This window comes from Dufourea novaeangliae, unplaced genomic scaffold (genome assembly GCF_001272555.1).
Source record: "Dufourea novaeangliae isolate 0120121106 unplaced genomic scaffold, ASM127255v1 scaffold163, whole genome shotgun sequence".
NCBI classification, from domain to species: domain Eukaryota; kingdom Metazoa; phylum Arthropoda; class Insecta; order Hymenoptera; family Halictidae; genus Dufourea; species Dufourea novaeangliae.
The window spans coordinates 173,820-197,350 of record NW_015374034.1 but is presented as its reverse complement, the minus strand read 5'-3'; the positions used below and the strand labels follow the sequence as shown (position 1 = coordinate 197,350).

At 41.7% G+C, this 23,531-nt stretch overlaps 2 protein-coding genes across 3 annotated transcripts; both read right to left on the bottom strand.

Annotated features, from left to right (window-relative positions):
* Window positions 1-774: 774 nt before the first annotated feature.
* Window positions 775-14,554, bottom strand: LOC107189513 (mucin-5AC). Of its 2 annotated transcripts, none has more exons than XM_015578065.1 (5): window positions 13,190-14,554; window positions 9,241-9,328; window positions 3,585-5,030; window positions 2,572-2,911; window positions 775-2,035 (listed from the first exon to the last, which is right to left on the bottom strand). In XM_015578065.1, exons 1-5 carry the CDS (start codon window positions 13,690-13,692, stop codon window positions 1,779-1,781), a joined length of 2,634 nt encoding a protein of 877 aa, XP_015433551.1. In that variant the 5' UTR covers window positions 13,693-14,554; the 3' UTR covers window positions 775-1,778. The 2 variants fall into 2 exon arrangements, with proteins under 2 accessions (XP_015433551.1, XP_015433552.1); XM_015578066.1 differs by having other exon boundaries at window positions 2,611-2,911.
* A 340-nt stretch (window positions 14,555-14,894) lies between these two features.
* On the bottom strand, window positions 14,895-19,002 carry LOC107189473 (ATP-binding cassette sub-family D member 3). Its single transcript, XM_015578009.1, has 12 exons — window positions 18,453-19,002; window positions 18,333-18,375; window positions 18,081-18,265; window positions 17,922-17,991; window positions 17,675-17,772; window positions 17,341-17,521; window positions 17,063-17,275; window positions 16,903-16,972; window positions 16,351-16,826; window positions 15,963-16,262; window positions 15,713-15,874; window positions 14,895-15,644 (listed from the first exon to the last, which is right to left on the bottom strand). The coding sequence occupies exons 1-12, from the start codon at window positions 18,566-18,568 to the stop codon at window positions 15,567-15,569; spliced, it is 1,992 nt and encodes a 663-aa protein (XP_015433495.1). The 5' UTR covers window positions 18,569-19,002; the 3' UTR covers window positions 14,895-15,566.
* Window positions 19,003-23,531: the final 4,529 nt, after the last annotated feature.

The window sequence follows — 23,531 nt, the reverse complement described above, 5'->3', positions numbered from 1 at the left end:
CACATTCAAACAAGACTAAAAAAGTCGTTTTCCGTTTCTTAGCTTAGCAAGCAATCTTATTTATTTTGGTACTCGATAAAATTCAATAATCATATGTTACAATATTGAGCCAGTTTGCAAAACTGTAGCGGTAGTAATGATAATAATAAAATAATAATATTTTTTTTCTCCTAAGTAACCTAACGCAATATACTATTAGATGATATTATATTATTTAGTACCTAGTAAACTTAAATGAATTTTTTAGCGTTGAAGCCATGCGATAGGAGATTACCTAACTCTAACTATAGGACCATTTATTCACGTGCTTTGAGTTCTTTTATTGTTTTTTCCCTTGTCGAAGGACGATGCATGGTGGTCCTTGGATAGAACAACCTAGCTCCACGGGGCTTAATTATTCCAAGTGAAAAATCCAGTCTGCTCCTAATTTTTACATATACCAAAACTGATATGAGATTGTTGACACCTGAGAACCGACCGATCCCGTTTCACCATTTAGACTGTATCGATACGCAAAAGCACAAAGAATTAATGTCACCATTTCCTTAGTCATCACGATGGATTTCGTTTCTTCTCCTTCACGCAACAACCAACGATGACAACACGAAGTGCACTTCATTGTATGTATGTACAATAATGTGATAAGGATCAATCAATTCCAGACAACAGCGGATGAAAGCAAACGCGTTTACTCGAATAAGGAAACAGTTCTTCCTGCAATGAATCCAGGAAGGTATCGTTAATCGTGAGTAAACATTTATAACATTGCTTTCTTTTTCTCTTAATAGTCTTTCCTGCGCGGTTCGTAATGTGGTTTGTAATTTCAAAAATCCTACACGTGTGTCACTAAATCTGATTATTCTTTTTTTTTTTATTTTAATCTTCCTCTACCATTGAGACATCTATCGAGAGATAATTCTTCTAACCTAGAACTTTTGCTCTCATCAGGATTTCTCTGTCTTCGTTCACTGTTACGCCGTTTCTTCACGAACGTATACAATAAACGTACGTGCTGTAGTCACCACACTGATTCATTCATCGAGTGCAATTATTGTCAGCTACGATCGAGTCCTGAGTATGGCCAAACACTGTTCTCTTCAATGGGGAGTTCGTCGATAACTTGTACAACCTCGCATCCACTAAATAGTATTTCGAATTGTTCGAGCGACACCTCCCCCGCCATTCTAATATTATAATAATTCCTATTATCGTGCCTAGACGTGCACATTTTCATCGTTAATATTCCTAGATTCCATCAGTTTCTTAATTTTCGACGTGTCGTTACCGAGGGGACTATACAACTACGTATCCAAACACGTTCGAACGCATCGTTTGAACGCCTGAAGGTACGTGCCCATCGTTATCAGGCAATACTGCAAGAAATTATGCGTGTCAAATGTTACGTGCATTGCTAGAACTTCACCGTCTTAACAGTCTCAGGTGAACGGCGACACGGTATCGCGCAGCGTGCAGGATCTCATCTAACTTTATCGCAGGATATATTTCCTTCAGATTCAGCGTTTCTATGGGTACAATATATCACCGGATAAATTCAGCTGCGACACACCTTGCACTTCCAGTCGTGTATACTCCAAATATATAAAACGACGAGTCGACTATAACAAAGTGTATAAACAAGATACCGAAGTTCTCTCTCTCTCTCTCTTTCTCTCTATACTTGATGCTCGATGTTACATAAAACAGTGTTCGTGGTGAACAGGCGCGAAAGCGATCGAGTCTGTCCGTTGGTTGAATAAATCAGTGCGATAGCGAGAAACTCATTGCATGTACGACAGCATTCTGGCGAGTTGCAGTTCCGGCTCATTTTGCGGTTCCGTCGCGTTCGCGGCCGTGGTACCCGACGTATTTGGATCGTGATTTGGATCCGGATCGGGCGTCACTGCTGCCCATTGGGTAGTATACGGCGCTGCTCTTGCCTGTCGTCTGGCTGTGATTTTAGCGCGTCGTTGTCCCATCAATAGACGCAGACGTTTCATTTTCTCTTTCGTCGCCTCGTTCTCTGTCGACAGTTCCTCTGTGGAAGGAAAAAAGGGTCACTTGAGATACCAGTTACCGATTGAACTAATTGGTCACCTGTTACTTAGAAGAGAAAATCGAGGTAACAAATAATGTTCTGTTCATTGGATAGCTACTAGGTTAACGCCATAATTTCCCAGTCTAACTAGGTTAGAAAATAGTTTCCATTTATATTTAGAATTTACCAGTTACTAAAATTTATGCCAAATTAACATTCGGTTTAACATTGATTTCAGTACTAGAAATAAATTTATTAAGTGCTAAGAGACTTTTCTTCTGCTAGGGGGAAAAGCGGCGTAGGCATAAGGGGCCTCCTACCAGTTAGTAAATTTATTTCAAATACCGAGACAAATGTTAATTTGTCATTAATTTCAGTAATTCCTGAGACCCAGTGGTCACACTTTCAGCCACATTTCCCCCTAGAGGAAGCCGAGTTTGCTCGTGGATGTACAATTGCGTGAAAATTTCGACTATGATTACTGTACGCGTGTAGAACAAATTGATTCTCTCTATTGTAATCGTATTATCTGATACCAGTAGAGTATCCAGATGTAGAAGAGTTGTGGCAACTACCGATCGGTGTTGATGCATCGTTCACAGTCGCTGTCGTTTCAGTTGAGGACGGAGATGTCGACGATTGCTGACGATCACTGGAATGCCTGTGATGATGACTGGAGTGGCCAGCAGTGGCGGCTGGTGTAGCGCACAGCAAATCATTCAAAATGTGAATTATAGTGCTTATGTCGCGTTTCGGACGTCCATGACCATCTTGGAGAGCTGGATTCAGTGTCCCGCTGAAGGTACCAGAGTAAACACCCTTTCCATGGTGATGCATACTCTGGATTATTGCACCCTGCCGACGTCTTGTGTTCTCCTGTGTTAAAAACAATAATTCCCTGATTAATCACAGGCGGTCATTTAAATTTCAGCTAGTTCAAATTATTAATAAGAAAATGTTTACTGTAGAAACATCAAGTCACAAGATAGAAGACGTGATAATTATGTTACATCATTTATACAGACGCTTGTGTGGACAGTAGTACTGCAGACGAGGTATAGGAGTAGACATTTCATCCAATGTACTTTTTTGGGCCCACTTTTCTGGGGTTACATTACCCCATTTCCATCTTAGTGTGACTACCCACCGCGTATTCACTGTTCTCATAACGTAGAGGTCGCTAAAATCACAGGGTTTTTAAGGTGTCGGTACCAGAATTTCGGTGACTTTTCAACTCCCATTAGATGAAAATTCTATTTTTATACCTCGTCGGTGGTAAGAGGTACGAACTTATCATGTCTTCCACTGAAATGAAATGATCAAAACAAGGACCCAAGAGATCATCCCTATTAGAACTAATTCGGTTTGTGAATCACACGGAATAGTTTTTATCTTGCACAATGTAAACTCCCACAACATAACTACCCACTCTCTTAGGACCTTTTTAACGCAAACTTCTCTAAACAAATACGAAAATAGTGGTACACAGGGGGGAACTGGCATCGGTAATAATGTATACCTCTGCGAGGTCGACCCGCGAGGTGAATACCTCAGAGGAGAGCTGCTTCAGTTTCTGCGTTAAATTACGGGAGGCTTCTACGAGTGCTCTGGTGTCGAGGGTCGCGGCTTTGGTGTCCTGCTTCACCGTGGAGGAGGACGAGCCGGGACTCTGTGGGCTCGAATCACCGCCGTCCGCCACGTTGGCGCTCCTGGATGATTCCGTCGACTGTTGGCTATGGTGATGACCGGCGCAGAGCTTTTTCGTTGGCGGTGTGACGATGTCGTTCGGTGGTATCGTGCTGTCCGTGCATCCGTGACCGACCGAGGAGGTAGAGTGTTGCGTGTGATCCACGGACGAGAGCGAGTGTTTGAAAATAGAGGTAGTAGAGTGTTGCGAGTGGTCCACGGAGGAGAGCGAGTGTTTGAAAAGAGAGGTGGTGGAGTCCTGCGAGTGGTCCACGGATGATCGCAAGCGTTTCACAAGAGAAGTGGTGGATGATCGGGAGTGTTTGAAAAGAGAGGTGGTGGATGATCGCGAGTGTTTGAACAGAGAGATAGGGGAGCGTTGCGAGTGGTCCACGGATGATCGTGAGTGTTGGAACAGGGAGATAATTGGGCGTTGCGAGTGGTCCACAGAGGATAGTGAGTGTTTGAAAAGGGGAGAGGCGTTCGGCGATGCCACGGCGGGGGCGGCAGCAGCGGTGGTGGTCGTGGTGGTTGTAGGGGTGGGTTTGTTTCCGGAGTGATGATGATGATGGTGGTGGTGGTGGTGGTGATGATGGTGATTGTGGTGGTGATGGTGATGATAGGGAAGGCAGGACTGACACGCGTTTGAATTGCTGTTAGGCGATGATCCCGGGCTGTGATTTGCACCAGTGCGCACGGTTTGCGACTGGTTAGTGCAGAAAGACGAATGAGTGGGACTAATAGGTGAGCAAGAGGCGGATGAGGAGGAGGAGGAAGAAGAGGATGATGATGAGGAGGAGGAGGATGAAGAGGAGGAGGTGGACGAAACTGTTGATACAGTTGTTGCGCGACAGGAACAAACTGGGTTGGTTGTCGTGGTGACCGGCGATAAGTCGGGGGTGCGCATAGCAGCTGCGTGCAACGCTGATACTATTTTGCTTATCCCGGACGAGGTCCGTCGCTTGGCCGCAATGCCATTTAGTAGTCTCCTTGCAGCGCTGGTGGCCGACGGGCGAGCAGCCAGAAACGTGGATTGTCTGGTCTTCAAGGCGGTCGAGATGAGGCTGGGGGGTAGATTCGATTCGGTCGAACTGTTTCCGCCTATGGTCAACCCGGTGGTATTGCTGCTGGTCTGATTAGCAGTCGGCGAGGCCGGCGTTACCGTGGACAGTTGCAGCTGTATCAGCATCATGTGATCGCCCAATCGCATGGTGAGATTAAGGGGAGCTTTCCCGGACAAGAAGTCGTTCACCTGGAAATCGTTGAGGCTCTCCAGCGCTTGCATGACGCTCTGCTCCGGCCGTTGTACCTGAAAATATATTCGTGGATAAGTGACACGTGCTCAAATGTATAACTATCTGCTTGGCTTTTTATTCTTTAAGCCGTTACACTGGAAATTTCTAATTTCCCATACATTTTGTCCCTTCAGAGGTGACAGCCGAGTTAAAAATTTCCCCATCTATTTCACCGTTACTTTACATACCACCCATTATGATAATACCACTAGCATACCTCGCATTATCGACGGGTAACATTCTGTTAATTATCGAACCACTTGATTCAGACCACGGTGAAAGGAAAGATTATAGGATGCTGAACTAAGACGCCATGTTCAGTTGAAGAATGTAAAGTATCGTTTGAAATACATCTGTTGGACTGACAGTCCTGCAGAGGGCCACAACAGGAAATTTCTGATGGTCTGAGAGAGTCCGAACGAGGACCGGAAATGGTTAAAACAGTACACATCTTAACTGGGCGTATTTGTGGTAATCATAACCGCTATCGTCTTCTACCAGGCTGAAGAGCACTGATCGAGGAAGACAAGGGAGCGGAAGCCATAGCCGAGAATGGCTGAATTAACCATCGACTACGGCCGTCAATTTTACGACTTTTACTACATAACAAATGCATCATAAACCTACGTGGGAATGTCCCTACATCCTTCCAGAGAAATACTCGAATCAGAGGAGACTGTACACATATCAGACAAGGATTAGATTAAAAATGTAATATATAATTCTTCTAGCTTTATCGACGCCGATTTCTTTTCAGTGATTACGGTTGCTCAGATTGGCAACTATTGAAGAATCGTCACACAAGGACACGGAGGAAAGATCCCTCTTCCTACTCCAAAAACCTGAATGCCAATAACCGTTCTTTTTCTCCCCTGCCTGGCTATTCATCCACCCAGGCAAGATGAGCTTGAATCGATGAACCTACGTCGCGAGAGATGGAAACGCGAGAAGACCTGCAGAAGAGAGGAAACCTCGCGGAACCACGGCTCAGACCCTCGACGGCGAAACCAGGCATATCCCTCGGTACACCTAACAGACTTCCTTTCACTGACGGTCATCGTATATTCGGTAATTCGATTTGCGCGCGCTAGCACTAACGGGCGTTAGTTTTTGTGGGGAATCTGGGCTTCTCGATGAATGGACCTGCAGGTACAACACACACCGTTCTTCAGCCATCTAATGCGCTTGTTTAAGAGCAAGCCAATCCACGTGGAAGGGTTCTAGCCTTTTTCCCTGAAAGTTCAGCGGATTAGAACCGAATCGAGTGAAAAGTGGTTATGTAATGCGTTACTTTCAACGGCCTATGGTTACCTTGCCATGCACGGTATCAATGGGGCCCATATAAAATATAATTGCATTATAATATTATAACTAGACTGTGGATTTTATGCGTTTATAGCCCACAGATCTCTGTGAAATACAATAAAGGACGAAGCTTTCATCGGATTCAATGAGTTCTCCATTTTAGTATGAACCCAATATGAGTTCTACATTTTTGCCTGTCTTTATAAATTACTTCGATCAAGCATATCTTTCCAACGTTGGGCTTAAAGCATTCCAGTACAGGAGTCTCGTTTTTTTTTATACATAGGCAAATTAAATAATGAAATATTCTTTCTTCCATTTGGGCGGGAGCTTCTGATTTATCGCCGGGCAACGCCTGCAACGATTAATCGCGGGGCTGTACTGCGGGAACGATATATCAAAGCAACACGGGCGGCATCGAATTATCATTTAATGCCGCTTTTGGACGCTTCCCACGTCCCCCTGGAGATAATGCGAAAGCGCGAGGTGCTGGTCGCCTGCAGAATTTCCATAGACACGATCGATAAAACTTCCCAGCCGTGGCATTTTAGTCAGTCGCTGCCTATCAAACTTTAAACTGATTATCCAATCGACTACGCCTCCTTCTCTTCCTACCACGCAGAAATCGATTCATACTTTAATGCAAATATCTTATTCTCAGAGAAGAAAGAAACGTAAATGTATACCTTTTCGAAACAGGGATTGAGAACCCCTGCGACGCCTGTGTTTAAAACACGACTATCTTGAAGACAATGGAAATTCAGGAGAAACAGACAAATGACATCTAACAGAGGCTCTCCTGGGGTCCTCTCCGTTTCTCTGTATAATTACTTATAATTTCAAATGTTTTATAGAGGCGCTTCGAGTATAATATAGCTTCTTCCTTTCAGCAGAGTCGTTGCTCCCTGCCACCTGCCACGAGGGTATAATTTACAAATTTTATAACAACTTTCAAAGCGTCGATAAACAATGATTCCGTGAGTAGACCGTTTACCATTAATAACCTTCTTTGTTCAAGGCATTTGTGATCTTGATCCCGATAGGCATTCGGAAAAAAAGTCCAGAAGAATCTCAAGAAACAGAAGTTCGAAAGAAGAAACTCTATCCGGGAGGTGCGTGTCGATCGGAACGTATTCTTAAGCTGCGTGTACACTATATAACATGTAACTTGCTATATAGCACGGAAAATGTTATGTAACATCACGTTATATAACATTTTACTTCCTGTTTTTCTAACAAGTTTTATAACTTAGCTATATAACATGTTATATAGTGCAGACGCAGCTTTAGGCCGATAGAGAACCGATCAGGCTGGCCAACCGTGCCCCCGTGTGTATGAGAAACTGGCGATATGTGTGTGTGTGTAGGTCTCGCCCTGTTTCCCCCGTAACCACCCACGAAAGAACGGCATATAGTGATCATGGCCAGGGCAGCTCGCTACGCATATACCATATACCCACGAGCAGCTTTAAAATTGACTCCGGGTGACCGAGACTCGAGCGGGCGGTCCCCTTGACAGCAATGCGAACGAGTCTTCTCGGTCGCGATAAGGACCCATGGCGCGCTGTTGCCAACGCCTCAAGTATACTGGGGGCTAGGCTCGATTCCAATGAAAGAGACGAGGCGATATCCTTTGAATTGAAGTGCACCGGCTGCGGGCACGGTTGAGCCTTCATTTTTATCGATTCGAATCTAACAAACAGCTGAAGATCGCGTACCCTCGCAAACTCGGCATCCTCTAGGGGAAAAAATGATTTAAGGGAAAGATCTCGTACCCTCCACTTGGTTTCGGAGTTACTGAAATTTATGCCAAATTAACATTCGGTTCAACATTTATTTTAGTATTTGAAATAAATTTATCAAGCTGTAGGAAACTCTTACCTCTACATTGCTATTTCCCCTAGAGGAAGCAGAGTTTGTTAGTGTACCCTCACGAACAAACTCGGCTTCCACTAAGGTAAAAAGTGACGTAGGAGAAGGGCCCCCTAATATTTGTTATCGGGAACTATTGGAATGTATGCCAAATTAACATTTGTTTTAACTATTATTTCAGTACTTAAAATAAAGTTATCATGTGGTAAAAGGTCCATCCCCCACGACACTTCTTCCCTAGGAGAGCACGTCAGTATACATTATTTATATCCCTTTGAAACGCGTGTAAAATTCTTCTCAGCGAGTCCTATTCCTTCCAGATCGGTTGACCATCACTGTCGTTTCGTTCTAAAACCCATAACAAATCGAACGTACCGAAGCATCATCCACGGGAAACGATCGAATTACCAAGAAACACTACGTACCTCTTACCCGATCGGTAACACACCAATTAAGAGTTCGACAGTATAGATAATCATAGAATCCTCCGTGTTCCTATTTCGATTCGTTCGCCGAATTATACTTTCGAAGATCGTTAAACGATCGACATAAGAAAAGTATGATGCAATAGTACCGGAAAATAAGGCGTCCCCGACGATACGGTGACCGAGAAACCAAGTGACCCGATGATACACGAACAGGCAGAGTTAACGGCGTTTGTTCGGATCGGGCGACTCTCTTGTGAGAATTCCTGTTTCACGCATCCTCTGCGGCGAAGAACGGTTTTCGAGCAGCAACCTCGAGGTGAATCCGGGTTGTTAATCACGGATACGATGAAAAAACACGTCTGGAGCATTTGACGCGTCGTTTCTACGAATTCGGGTGACGGTTATCGATCCACTTTATCGACTGTGAAGTCGCCATTGAAAATGGGATATATTGAAGGGAAACTGACTTACGTTTTTCGAGCGTACTTTCCTAGAACCTGATTGGCTAATGACGCGCAAGAAATTATCGAATTACCGTGGACGAAAGGATAATCGTAAAAAACAAACATTGTCGACCCCCATTAACATTTTCTCATAAAAAGTAGAAAATACAACTCACCAACAGGCCGGTTTCCACATTTGGTAGCAACGTGAGTCGACTACCATCTTGCAAACGATTTTCCTCTAGAGTTCCTACGCACAATAACCTGAAACAGATATTTTAAAGTTTTTATTGAAAGTTTGTGTTGACATTATCGGATACGTTCATTAAAAATAGTATTTCGATCGTTTTCTGATATTTATTAGATAAGGCTGGTTCGCATGAGTCATTAATCCTCTGTATCATCCACAACACTCCCTCGCGGGAAATTTCTGCATGAGAGACCACTCTTGAAAGAGAATGTGATACATGACTAAATTTCAACCGCCTAAAAAGTACGTTGGCGCGAGGAGTGCTGCAAAGTTTTAAAAACTTCGGTAACGTTAATGCAGACTGCAGAATTTATCTACGTAACATTGACGTTCGTTGTCGCGAACGCATTGAAAACAACAAAAAAATGATAACAGAGTTACACGATTCAAGGGAGTAGAGACGAGATCCGACAAAGCAACATTATCGTTACAACCGACATCCCATGAAGCTACAAATAGCACATGAGAAATTGATATTGATGTAGCATGTCGCAGAAGTTGTTGCGCAACTTCCTCTTCAGAAATTTCACTTCGATTTGGTAAGCCTGAGCAGTATTTATAATTAGAAATCATCGAAGGGTTCGATGAAAAACGATTCGGATTCTTGCCCCTGCCCATTATCTTTTTTTCCCCTATTTGTTCGTCAGAACACGTATCTGCTTCGATGCAGCACACTCGTCGACAAGGCGAACGTTCAATGTCGTTTGTTTATCAATTGATCTGCTTAATACAAAGTATAGCTTAGCATGAAGAAAGCTGGTGGAAATATAAAAACCGTATCAAGATTAAGGATATACGCACATGTATATCGACACTTATAGGAAGATCCAATTGACGTTGCGCTATAGTTACGGGCAACACAGAGACAGGGAAGATTATACAACACGGGGTAACGCCCGATTGTAATTTATTTGCGATGCTTGTTACGGTAAAAATAGCCCAATTACCTGCCTCGCACTTTTTCTCGGATCATTCACAAAAGACCCAGTGGATCAAAGTGTGGGTACCTTTTTAAAGTATGTACGTATTAAAAAATACCAACATTCAGTATTCGTATGAATTGAGTTCGATTCAGAAATTCATCGAGTGAATGATTTATTTGGTATCTTTGAAATCGAGCGTCAATTAAATACATCTAATGGAACATCGGGAAACAAGTAGTAATTTTCTAGTAAATATTCGGCATAGGAAACGGAAGTGCGAGGGTGACGGATCTTCGAGGCTTTCAGTCGCGACCCCTGGCGCCACTTGCACGGACTCAAACAAGCCTTAACGGTTTTTCGTGAACATCCTGGTACGATGGAGTCGCTGACCTTTTATGCTTGTCCAAACCGAAATGACTGTTTTATGCTGTTGGAGTCTCGACGAAGTACGACCAATTTAAATACTCTTATCATTTTTATACGACTGATTCATGTCGAATCTGCAGAATATCGAGCATTGCACCACGCTTTACATGATAATTACAAACAGCAGGTTAAGGAGACACAAAGATTCACACGAATCGCTCCGATTCCGAGAAGCTTATCGCGTTCGGTACGAGTCGAACGAAAACAAACCCGTCAGTTTGTATAAACGCACGATTCTATTTTGCGCGCAGTAAATCATAATGGAGCCGTTCATAGTCTTTGGACCCTGACATTAGAACGTTGAAAAACCGAATGCTAAGTAGACGTTGGAGTTTGATATGAATGAGGACGAAAGAGAAAGAGAGAGAGAATACATCCACGCGAGCGTTCTAAGAATAAGCGAAGTCTAAAACGGGGTAAATATACGTACACATAAAGAAAGATACGACAGGATCATTCTTACTCGATGTACTATAAATATTATTCTCTCCTTGCTATCATTCTTGAGGTCAAGTCACTATCGAGTTCGCATTGTTCGCTTCAAATTATACTCCGCAACTTTGTTGTTCCTGTTATTAAATTGCAAAGTGAAATCTTTAATTATTGAGAAGATATTCCTTCATGATCTTCAGACAAGGGAAATATATGTACTTGAATTCGGCTCATTCATCAGATTCAGCCAACGACATTGCCATCTTCGTATATCGCGACGTACTTGAACCGCCCAAAGGGAATTCGAATGCTTTTTCTGACGGATGACCCTCGGCGACAAAACTATACGCGCAGAAAAAGAACCGCATTCCTTGTATGTGCAACTAGGATGACTAACAGGTATGAGACTTGCGATGACACATGCTGACTGGGTGACACAGAAGAGTTAAGGTAAAATTGCACCGCAATCGGCGACTTGTTTTTGTTATTGGAACCCAGTTCCCGAGCATACAGACAGTATAAACACTGCAATCTGTATGTATCATTATTTTATTTTCTTTAAAAAAAAAAACTCTGAAGAAGCTTAAATATTGCAGTAATAAAACAGCAGTTTGCAAGAATGCCTCAAGAAGTCAGTGACGAGATTGAATTTAATTAGATTGGTAATTTAAAGCGTCAAGAATAGTTGTAAGTTTCTCTGTACGAAATTCAATATAACATTTACAGGTGGGTGTTGGTATATGCTGGCATCAACACAATTTAGCAATTAGACACTACACGAAGAACGCACACACCACGAATGGGTTCCTCGCATGCACGTGTTGCACACACCGGCGGGGGGGACAAGCTGAGAAACGAGGAGCACACATACACACATCACATTAAATACGCGACAAGGAACCAGCGTGTGCTACCTGCGCCTGAAACTGGCCCGGCAGGCAAGCACGAAGAAACAAGTAGTGATGGGTAGAGCATTCACTTCTTCTCGCAGTAAGTTTTCGAGCAATTCGATCGTGTAACACGCAGAGGCTCTCAACCTCGCCGCCTGGTGATCCATGACACCCTCAACCATCCGTATAATTCTATTTTTAAACTTTATAATGCAAGAAATTCCGGGAATAGGTAATCGCATACCCTCATTCTGAAACCCTCTCACGGTGGATTAACGGGGGATACAATAATTTTTAGGCGACTTGAATATTCCATGGAACGTAAATTTGTCGAAAAGGGAAAGAAAAAAAAACAGGACGGAGAGCCTTGGTATACCCATCGCTACTAGAATCAAGAGAAAAAAGGAATTCAAGAGGGTGGAGGAGGTCAGAGGGGAAGACGAAGAGAAACAGAGAAAATTCCAGCGATGTATCGCGTACGGGAATAGCCGACCCCGACGTAGTCGTCGTCTTCGTCGTCGTCTTTTCCATCCAACTGTTTCTCTGTTTCTTTTTCTACCTCTCGCCACAGCGGGCTGTCACCGTTCCACTTTACGGGAACGCGATTCCCGAGATATTCTACCTACTCTACACCACCTCCACCACCACCTACTCTCGTGAGTCGTATGGTATGCCAACCTTCCTCTCCACCATGTTTCTCTCGCGTGCTCGCACGAAGGAGGAGGATCAGTCCGTGCGGCGGCCCCCACGACGCCTACGAATATTATGCCCACTCTCTCTTTTTCTCGTGTCGCCCGCGTCGACGCTGTGTTTTCGTTCTTTCTCTCGCACCTTTCCGACGACTCTGGGCTCTGGGCTCTGGGCACCGGTGTGGTGTGCACAGCCCAACGATCATGCACACGTTCACCTACCCAGTCCTTCTTTTTCTTTCTTCCTTCTCCCCCCCCAACCCCCGGAGAAACGCGGGGCGAGGTCTACGCCTAATTCCCTCCTCCCCGCCCCACGACCGGTTCGAGAGAAAAATTCAACGGAACGGATGAATCCCCGTCTGTGGATAAAGCGCCCGTCGTATGTAGATTTAAAGAACGCGAGAAAAACCCAAATTTCCACCCTATTTGGCCCCCTCCGTGAATCATTGAAACAAAGGAATTCTTTTGTTTTTTAAAATAAAAACAATGTCCACGGGTCATATATGTATACCAACCTTTCACGATGCAACAAACAAATGCGTTCTTTAGTGACTTTCAGTCTCTTCGAGATGATTTTCTTAAGATTCTCCACGGTTTCAGTACGATCCACAGTGAGATCGAACTGGCCACCGGTGGTCGGCGTGATGTTGATGGTGATTTCGTCGGGTTCGAGGACGGCGGCAGCGACGCAGCCACACCCCGACTGCGGCTTTGACGAAGAAGAGGAGGAGGAGGAGGAGGTGGTCGAGGTGGAGGAGGAGGAGAACAACGAAGACGAAGAGGCGGCGGCGGTCGTAGGGAGCGGAGAAGCGGAACCGGCCCTTATCAAGCCTTGGCCGCAATATTCCGGTTGACTTGTCGTCGAATATGTTGATGTGGCCGTGCTCGACGCCGTCGTGGTCGAGACAACGGTCGACGAATCGTTGCTGCTGCTGTCCCGTCGCACCTTCGAACCCTCGTCATTTTCACTTCCCATCGCCGTCGTCACGTCCGACGGCGGACCCGTGCTACCGTCCATTCTGCCACGACACAACTGTTACCGACACCTCGCCGCCCCGACTTCGTACGCGCGCACCGTGTATATGTATATATATATATATTATGTACTTTGTTCCAGGCTCACGTCGTCTCCGACCGCGCGTCGTAGGCTATATACCACACACGCACCCACACCTCCTGCTGCACCTGTGCTCTTCCCGGCGTCCTAGCCTGTCCCGACGAGACGAGCGAGACACGCTCGTTCCGCGGTGCACGAGCACAGTGTCGGAGGGACGGCGGCAGGGGAGGGGAGGAAGGTCCAACCACGGTGCCTTCGGGAACGCGCACGCCACGAGGGAACGACGACGCGACACGAAAGATACTTATAACGGCAGGAGAGTGAGAGAGAGGCGGGGAAGAGAAACGGCCACGGTGAAAAGAAAGGAAGGAGGGAGGAAAAAAGAGAGACAGAGATAGATTGTGAATTATTATTCAGTCTCTCGCAGGGAGACAACAGCGTATCATGCGATTCCTTTTTTTTTCTTCTACGTTTCTACAAGATTTTCCCCAGTGTCTACCACACGTATGTGAATCACTTTCTTTATGGGGATCGATTCCACGAGAGATATATCCAGGCTGCTGGGTGTTTCTTTGTTCTCTCGTACGTTCCGTATCCGCCGCTGCCACAAGTTTCTTGTCACTTTTACAGATCACACACAGGACGGGGGCACCAATGTGACTCGCCCTTTTTTTTTTGTTTTACTTCTGTAGTATCTCGTTTATTCTTATCTTCCCTCAGGCACACACGCACCACACACACACACACACACACGCGCGCGCGCGCGCAGCAACACCACGCAGCAAACGACCCAGCCTCGATCGCACGAACCCTGCGACCTGCGACCGACAACTGAATACCTGATAGCCCGGACTTCTGCTGGGTTCCCAGACCCCCGGCCCGCGAACTTCCTTTGACCGATCAATGGTCAACGAACATGGCGGATCGAACGGTCGGAGACGAAGCGCCATTCGTGGCCGGTAGGTGCGCGCGATTTTGCTTCTTTTGAACCGGGAGAAATTTGAAATTGACGCTTATTGGGACATCCTTCTTTTTTTCCAGCAGAGATACACCGAAATCGATGAACATTTGGAATTCGACAAGTCATATGTTAAAATAACAAAACAGAATGGTAGAGATGTGTGCGGAAACGGCAGCAGGGTAACGTAAAGATTTTTTTTGTCGTTTATTTCATTACACATTCTTATTGTCCAGCAATCCGATATACGCTATGACCGAGTCTGCTCAATGTGATCTACACATAACAAGTTATAACTGCATTCTTAAATAGAACATAATTCGAAACAACAAACCCGTGTTTTGTCTTTTCATATACACGTGTGTACATATACATACATATTCCCGTAGTAAATTCTTCTACGTACGTGATACATTTAACATTCACTGGTCATACGGTTTTGTACTAGAGAAAAATTGTTGGGTATCAAAAATATGCTTGGTCGAGTCGAACGGTATAGCTTAAACTTCCCACCCACAAAAGGAATTATATTCCTACATTTTTCCCCTCTTGATAGTATTCGAAGAACGTATATTTATACAGTTTTAATATTCAAGGGTACTAACAGATTAGGGCCTATATTGCATAGAACGCTTACGCGTTAACCTCTAAAAAAACATTTATAAAAAATATACAGGTATTATGCGCTACGTCTTAAATAGTGATATACACATGTAATCGTAAATCTGTGCAGGTTGACAACACGTGGCTGTATCCGCGTGTAATTGTTAAGTAAAACAAAATGTCACATTAAATACTTTGTTCATCAATCGGATTACAAAGGAACCGTCCCCTGCATTTTGGCAAGTACTAGATTGGATGCAAGGGACACGAAGATTCACGACCCAAACTCTTCCGTGTCCGGCTCGATGGGTTTGAATTCGAAGCCTCCCCTTCCGTCCATTTGCAAATAATACTGGAAAGAGATTATGATTCAGATCGTTCGTGAAATATTAGATAAAACAACTGTTAACATTCTCGTACCTCGTGGTGCTTCCAAAGCGACCGTCGATGGGACACTGTGAACAAACTGATGTTCGCCTTTCTGCAGTATGAGTACATCGAGTCTTCAACGTCAACGCTAACGGCACTCGTACATTCATCCAAAATCGCAAACTGAGGTTTATGATAGAAGAGTCGAGCCATCTGTGCAAATCGGTAATTACAGTTAATTAATATTGTAGAATAATTTCTTCTATTATAATCTTTGCACGACAGGAAATCATCGTATTACCGCTATACGTTGTTTTTCACCGCCCGACAGTACATCCATCCAATCCGCTACAACGTCCCACCCTAGACCTTCCGTATTTGTAAGATTCTCTCTTTCCAAAAGGTGACTTAACTGAACTAGATCCAACAACTTCTTAAGGTCGTTGTCCGTCACCTTACCACGCCTAATCATTTCTTCTTTTGTGTGAGGATAAATTATTTGATCCCTCAGTGTACCCAAGGTCATGTAAGGACGTTGTGGTATGTAAAACAATTTTCCACGTGGGGGTTTAGTTACCGTTCCGCTCCAAACTGGCCATAACTATTTCAACAACAGTTCGATAAAGTACGAAAAATTGAAACAATAATCATTTGATTAAAGTACCAGTGAAAACGAATTTATAACCTACTTCTCCAAGAATTCTGAAGAGGGAACTCTTTCCACAACCATTGGGACCGCATACCAATACGTTCATTCCTGAGTTGACCTCGAACGATAGCTCTCTGATTAGAACATCACCGTTTGGCGTTACTAATGGCACACGATCGAAATGTATAATGTTATCTTTGGTCACAATCTTCCCAGCGCCTGGACTCCCAATCGGTTCATCTTTAAAGTCCGAAATCATTGTTCTTGTATATTTTCCCGCGTTCAGATCGTCCAGGACAACTTTAATCTCTGTAACTCTGGCCGTGAATCCTGCCAGCCGTGTTAATTCTCGTCCAGCTAAAACTAATCTACCTGTAGCTTCAGCTAGTTTTACTAACATACGACCGTACGTGTAATAACTCTTAAATCGATGATCAGGGGTCCCTGATAGGATCGGATGATTCTTTTGGAAGAACGGCATGCTTACTGCATAGAAACCAACGATCGTTGCCATGTCTAAAATAAAAATATTAATATGTTTTTCGAGTTATTACCAATAAGCAAATGGTATTTTAAACGACTCGTATCTTACATTTGCCAACGAAATTGTCTATTATTCCTATGAAGGTTTTGAATTCCAAACACTTCCGAAGATGTGTTACCTGTTGAAATAAACACGAATGTAATATATGGGATATACGTATGGAAGGAAAATATAATTGAAAAGTAGCGAATATATATCTTTTACTTACAAGTTTATAAAAGCTAGCTAATAAGGTTAATTTTTCTCTATTGTTTCCTTGGTAGAACGCGATCTCCTCGGAGTTTGTGATTAATCGTGAATTAATGTGACGGTATTCACCCTCGAGCCGTTGCTCTTTTACTGTCATTGATCCTATTGGTTTACGTAGATGCGTTATTACTGCACCAGCAAAGATTAGGTACGACAGTATAATTATTGGTGTCTGTAATACGAGATATGTATCCGTCAGCATAAACATTTTGATAAGGGGACGCTTCAGTAACATACCTGACCACCAATGTTAGTTGTGAGTCTGTAGACATAGATAAAAATATCCAATAAAGGTTTTGCAACGTTGCTGTAGAGATCTGTGCAACTTTCACAGAATTTATCAACATCTGTAGATAAAAGCTGATCTGGATTCGCTATTCGGCTGTCCAAGTTACTCATTTTATAGTATGTGAAGCCCCTGCATTAATTAAGCGGCTTAACTACATCTTAAGTATTTTGAAAGTTAAATACACAAATGCACAATGGGTTTTCACTTCTCATTATAATAATTTGAAGCTTTACAGGGTCTAAGTCAGACAATATATAAGTACTCATAAACATTTGCACTTACTTCAGGTACTGATCCAGTAAATTTCGTGTTATATTTGTACGTAACCTCAGTTTCATTTCGTATATTCCATATTTCAGTACGTTGTTCACAAGAGAGATCTAAATAAATACAATCATGGAGGATTACATCAATAATTCTTTTCAACAATAAAATATAGCTGCCTGGCAGCCTGATGGAGAAGGTTTTGTTAACAACCTATGACAGTAACATTAGCAATCTGATTGTTTCATCGAACACATTCACTTACCACAGGCAATAGAGCCATGAATTTGAATAGACGTTTCTTAAATAAGGGTTGATCCATATTAACAATTGACCTAAGGAAAAATACAAAGGAGCATGTAAAGTTCAAAAAGGTTTTAGACAATTTACAGTTTTATCTACACTGATGACAAATATTACATACGATTCGATTAAAGTTCCTACATTTATCATCCACAGGTCGCACACTGATCTCGCAACCAACGAACCAGCAACTAGAAGAACAAATCCAAATTCCGGAGACACGATGGATGGTATACCGATCTTGAGTAGCTGTCGTAGTTGTCGGAAAAATCGAGCATTAACGTACGCTTTCGGACGTTTCGGCTTCTGCGAATGAAAGCGTGTGTGCAGTCGTTAATTATGATTCATTGCCTCAAGCATTTGGTATTCTTACCTCTTTAATAACATATTGAATGTCATGAGCGGGCCATGCATTCCTACAATAATAAACAACCGTGAGTGTTTCGACGACAGAACCAGCGAGAGCTTTTATGTACACGGTTGCTCCGTTTACCTGTTCTTTGTGACTTGCTTTCTGCCTCTTCGTTTTAGGATCCATATCAACGCGGTCAACGCGCAAGCACCAGCAACCGTGCGCCTGGTTGCGAATTTACTGATTGCTGGCGCCATTCTTCCAGATCGCCCAAAAGTCCGATGAACGAAAAAAAAATCTTTACCCGTCCACCACGACGGTCACAACTCTTCTGCGTCCAGTTTGGAGGTTCGTGAAGGTGAACAGGTGGTGGGGTGACAGCCGCAGTGAATCAGCTACACCGCAACCGAATGACGTTCCACAAGCATTTCACCCGCGAGCACCAGTCCCGTGCTTTCACCTACTCTAACCTGATCACTGAACTCTTTTATATGATATAAGTTATATCGCGGCGGTTACGGTTCTATGTGCACAATCATCAGTCTCCCGTCCATAACCGATCAAAGTACAACAAGTACCTAACCCAGACCTGTATTTTTCTTCTTACGTAATTTTATACAGCTGAACTTTGATACAATGACTTTCAAATTAATTAATGTGTATGCATACAATCGCATAAGGATACTCCTGCAGACGGAGTCGTCGAAACAGGAAAGACGCAGAGGCTCATTTGGTTGAGAATATGTTTCTTTTTTTAGTAATAGAACAAAACGTGGTGTATACAATTTAATGCGCAAATGATTTATCCTTGAAAAATAATGATTTTTTTTTTAATGGTAACTGGCGTTTTGTTTAACCATTTGAGCGCGTTTCGTCGATATAGCGACGAGATCACATCAGTGTAAAAAAATGATTGAAATATGTCATTTTTTGTGTTTTTTGTGTTTATATTTGTAAAGCCATTATAATTCATTTTTCTTAGTCCAAATTTTGCTCAGCAATCTTCGCATGTATTAAAAAAAATCGCTTAGCACTCAAACGGTTAAGTACGCTTTTGTAGACGATGGTGAGACGAATTCAATGATAATGTGACCTTGAAGTGACCTCAACCCTGAGGGCATAAAGGAAATTTCAGAAGCTGCTGCTGCGTCATTATCTACCGAGTGTTTCGAACGCATAATTCAGTTTAAAACTTTGCGCTCAACTGTTATCGGTTTCTTTGAAATATATAGATATATTTCAGTGATATCAGTCAGTACAATAATTTCTGGGTACCGTTGAATTCTTTGAAGAACTGTTTTTGAACTTATCTCTCAACGATAGTGAATTGTTCATGTTTATGAATTCAATAACATTGAATTAATAGTATTTTCAGTTTCGAACTGCTGCTGATTATATCGTTTAAACATTGCTACGAATTAAATATTTGGATAGCTCTTGAAATAAATGGAGGTTTCTTTTATCTCACAGGTTGCGATCGAATGAAACTGAAGAGTACTGATTAGATCGGTAAATCATACCTAATGCGTTGAATAAAACACGTAGTAAATAAAATGACTACGCATTTCAGGTAATTCAGTGCTTTTATTAAAGAAACATGTCATAGAGTACATATTGGCAGAAAATATTAGTATTTAAAAATGCATGAATCTCTTTTTCTTACTCGTTTAAGTATTTGATGATAATTGTTATATACGTTACCACAATCTTGTTTATCTGAAAATTTGTAAAATTACAAAAAAATCAAACTTACTTTTAGTTACTCTTAAAAATTATTATCGAAACTTACCAGCAAATTATAATTATTTGTACAAGTAAAATCCTAAGATTTGTTAGTATTTTTTATATATCAATTGCTTGCTTTTGTTAGTCAACATGAACACAGTACTAATTAGTAGACGTATAAAATCGTTCCAAGCGAGGGTTTACAGTATAACAACACGATAATACTTTAGGGTCATTGGAATATGTATATGCTACAGATGATAAATATTGTTACCCATTGTTTTTAAAACAATCTATTACCATTGATAGTTATTTTTAAATTACACGTGAACGTTAAAGATACCGAAAGTCTGGGATCAGAATTCTTATCGCTTTGATAATATGATAAAAGTGTTCAATTCCGGAAAGTTATATCACACAACTCGTTATGTTAGTTAATAGGATATACAGTCTTTTGTTGAATTTTCATTGTTTCGTTATCGTTTTTTAATGGTTTTTCCTATTTCAGGATATTTTTATTATTTTTACGTGAATTCTTTTGTGTATTCGTTGTATTGCAATGTATTTTTTGTATACATACAAGCAGAAAATATTGAAAGATAATCCAATCCACCGTTGACACACACCAATATCAATTGAAAAATGGTATTTCTTATATTATTAACTCATTTGCATCCAAGGTTTACCGTTCAGTTTTACTATTGCGGTGATAAATAAGGGACACGCCTTGCAATTTAAGCCGTGATGCAAATGGGTTAATAGATGAGCAATGACCTAAATTGGTAACCTGAAAATTGTTTCATTTGTCATTAGGGTCGACTTATTTGTTCTTCCGTTGTACATAGGTGTCGATTTACTAGATATGGCAGCGAGGACGATCTGAAAATAAAATTGTCGAGGAATTAAATTTGCCACAAAAATGATGCAAAACTGTAATATACAGAAATTAAGGAGCTTGTGACAAAGATCTAAGTTCTCAAACCACCTGTTCACACTTTCTATAAATGTCTCATAGTTTATCCATCTTTATTGTCTGTCTTTATACTCTTTATTTTGTTTGTTCTCTTCTCTTTCAGATGCTTGCTCGTTTATTGCCCATTCCTGTGGCTATTCATTGCAACAGTGTCGCAAATAAACAATCCCAGTGAGTTCACAGACTGCATTTCAATCAACTGAGCTGTCGAACAGAATCATATGCGTGATTAGTGTTCATCTATGGTGATGTGATCAATACATTCAATTTATTAATAATAGGCATAACAATGTTCTCTCTCGAAGGTATTTCTACAGTACTTTATCAGATTGCTTTTTTCTTTATTGTCTACCTCGTTAACTCGAAAACAAGATTTATTCAATTTACACGAAACTCCGTGTAATTCAATTGAAACGACACAGAACAAGTTACATGTGCGTCAACAACAGTATTTTTCTTTTACTTATTGCTAAGCAAACACGATTGCATAATGCCTCAAGAAGAATAAAATTTAACGACAAGCGGACGAACGAACAATTAACAATTTAAATTGAACAATTCTTCAAACAGGATTCAATCAATGGAAAATAAATAAAAAAAATACAATCAATGTTGTCCATAAATTACTAATGATAAAACTGACAAAAAGCAACTGTTTCTTTTTCTTCTTTTCATTCACAGATATCGAAGCATTGCCGATTTAATAATGAATCAGGATCAAATGAATGAGGCAACGGACGGACACGCGATGAAGTAATAACCGGATCATCGAATACAAGATGCTTCTTATTGCCGAATGACCTTGCCGCGAGTATGTTTGGATTTCGATGACGCAAAAAACGCGTACTATCTAAGAAGTAATTTCAGTTCGTAATCACCTGTTTCGAAGTTCATGTGGACGCTTCCATGCCTTTCCTCTACTTCCCAGTCATCATCATCATCATCATCATCATCATAATTCATCACCATCATCCGCATCCTCATCCTCATCATATTCATTCTCATCCTCAAACTCATCACCATTATTCACCATCAACATCCTCATCATCATATAATCGTCACTATCACTGACATCACTACCATAAGCAACATCATCATCATCATCATCATCATCATCATCATCATCAACATCATCATCATCATCATCATCATCATCATCATCACCTTCATCCATCGAATGAACGGTAAACCTGTAGTATGTAACTCACAAATGCTTCCACTCTGTGCGATTCCAAAGGTTAGAACCACTCACTCTCATTCTCCCTTTCCCTTTTCTCGTCATTTCGACACAGAGCAGCAATATACAGAGTCAACTAATATTATGGGTGTGTATCGCACAATTAGGCCCCCACAATTAAATGTGAGGCATTCAACATTTTGTTATTCGCTGTAGTTTTCAAGATGTCCAGTCATCGACTGGAATGTTCTTCCACTTGTTTGGGCTTGCGTGCTGGAATTAACTTTGTTAAAGTGACTTACAAGAGTACATGTGTATATTAAGACCGTGGGTTGCAGTGAAAGAATATTCCAGCAGGATTTACATGTAACGGAAGGACAATCTCAATGTGATATACTGTATACACACACACACTTAGCTATCTGGCTAGGTGTAAAAGAGTTTGAAAATCTTGAAAACTCTAGGAGACACCACTGATTCTCAGGTGTAAAGTGGTTCAATTCGAGTGGTTCCAGTCATTTGGACCACTCTGCAACGGGTAAATATGTTAGTATATTCGAATATAGAAAGTATGTATAAACCTAGAACAGATATGAGGATTGTGTAAGAAATGAGAGTGGTCACACATTTTGGCTTCACCGTGAATGTCGTAGACATCGAGTGAAAGATTCATTTTGTAAATGCGCGTTTACGCAAGAGAGTAGAAAAAAAACATGAAAACAGCTAGAAGAAAAACAATAATTGGGAATAAATGAAACAATTGTCATGTACCTCGACCAATACCGTGTGTGACCATCTTGCACGTTATACACCTATACATCGCAGGTAAGAGAACACCTTGATAATTAGATCTAACTAGTATACTCCTAGTTGTTAATTTACACGATCCTTTGGGTATTGGTCGAGCTTAGAAAACGGGTAACGAACATGTGGTCCGATGGAGGAGTTTATAAAAAGTGTAAATAAATTCTTATCCAGTGTATTCAGTTTTTAATCATTCTTGTAATGAACTTATGTAATAAGAATCAATCTCTGCCACCTATCAAAATAACATTCTCACAATGACAAAAAAACGTTTTGATGTTGTTGTTATATATATTATATATATGTATATATATATATATATATATAACGGTCGTGATTCTCACTCGGCGTATCTCATTTAAAACGCAACATCTCGATTATTTAATTTACAATAGAACTGCCTACAACGAAACTCGTTAACGTTCACGAACGACATTAATGCACCGTACATATATTTACACACTTCATTGGATCATTTTCAAATCGTTCCGCCAAGGCATCTTTTGAGCAACAATTATTTCTCTAAACCGATGATCGCTGA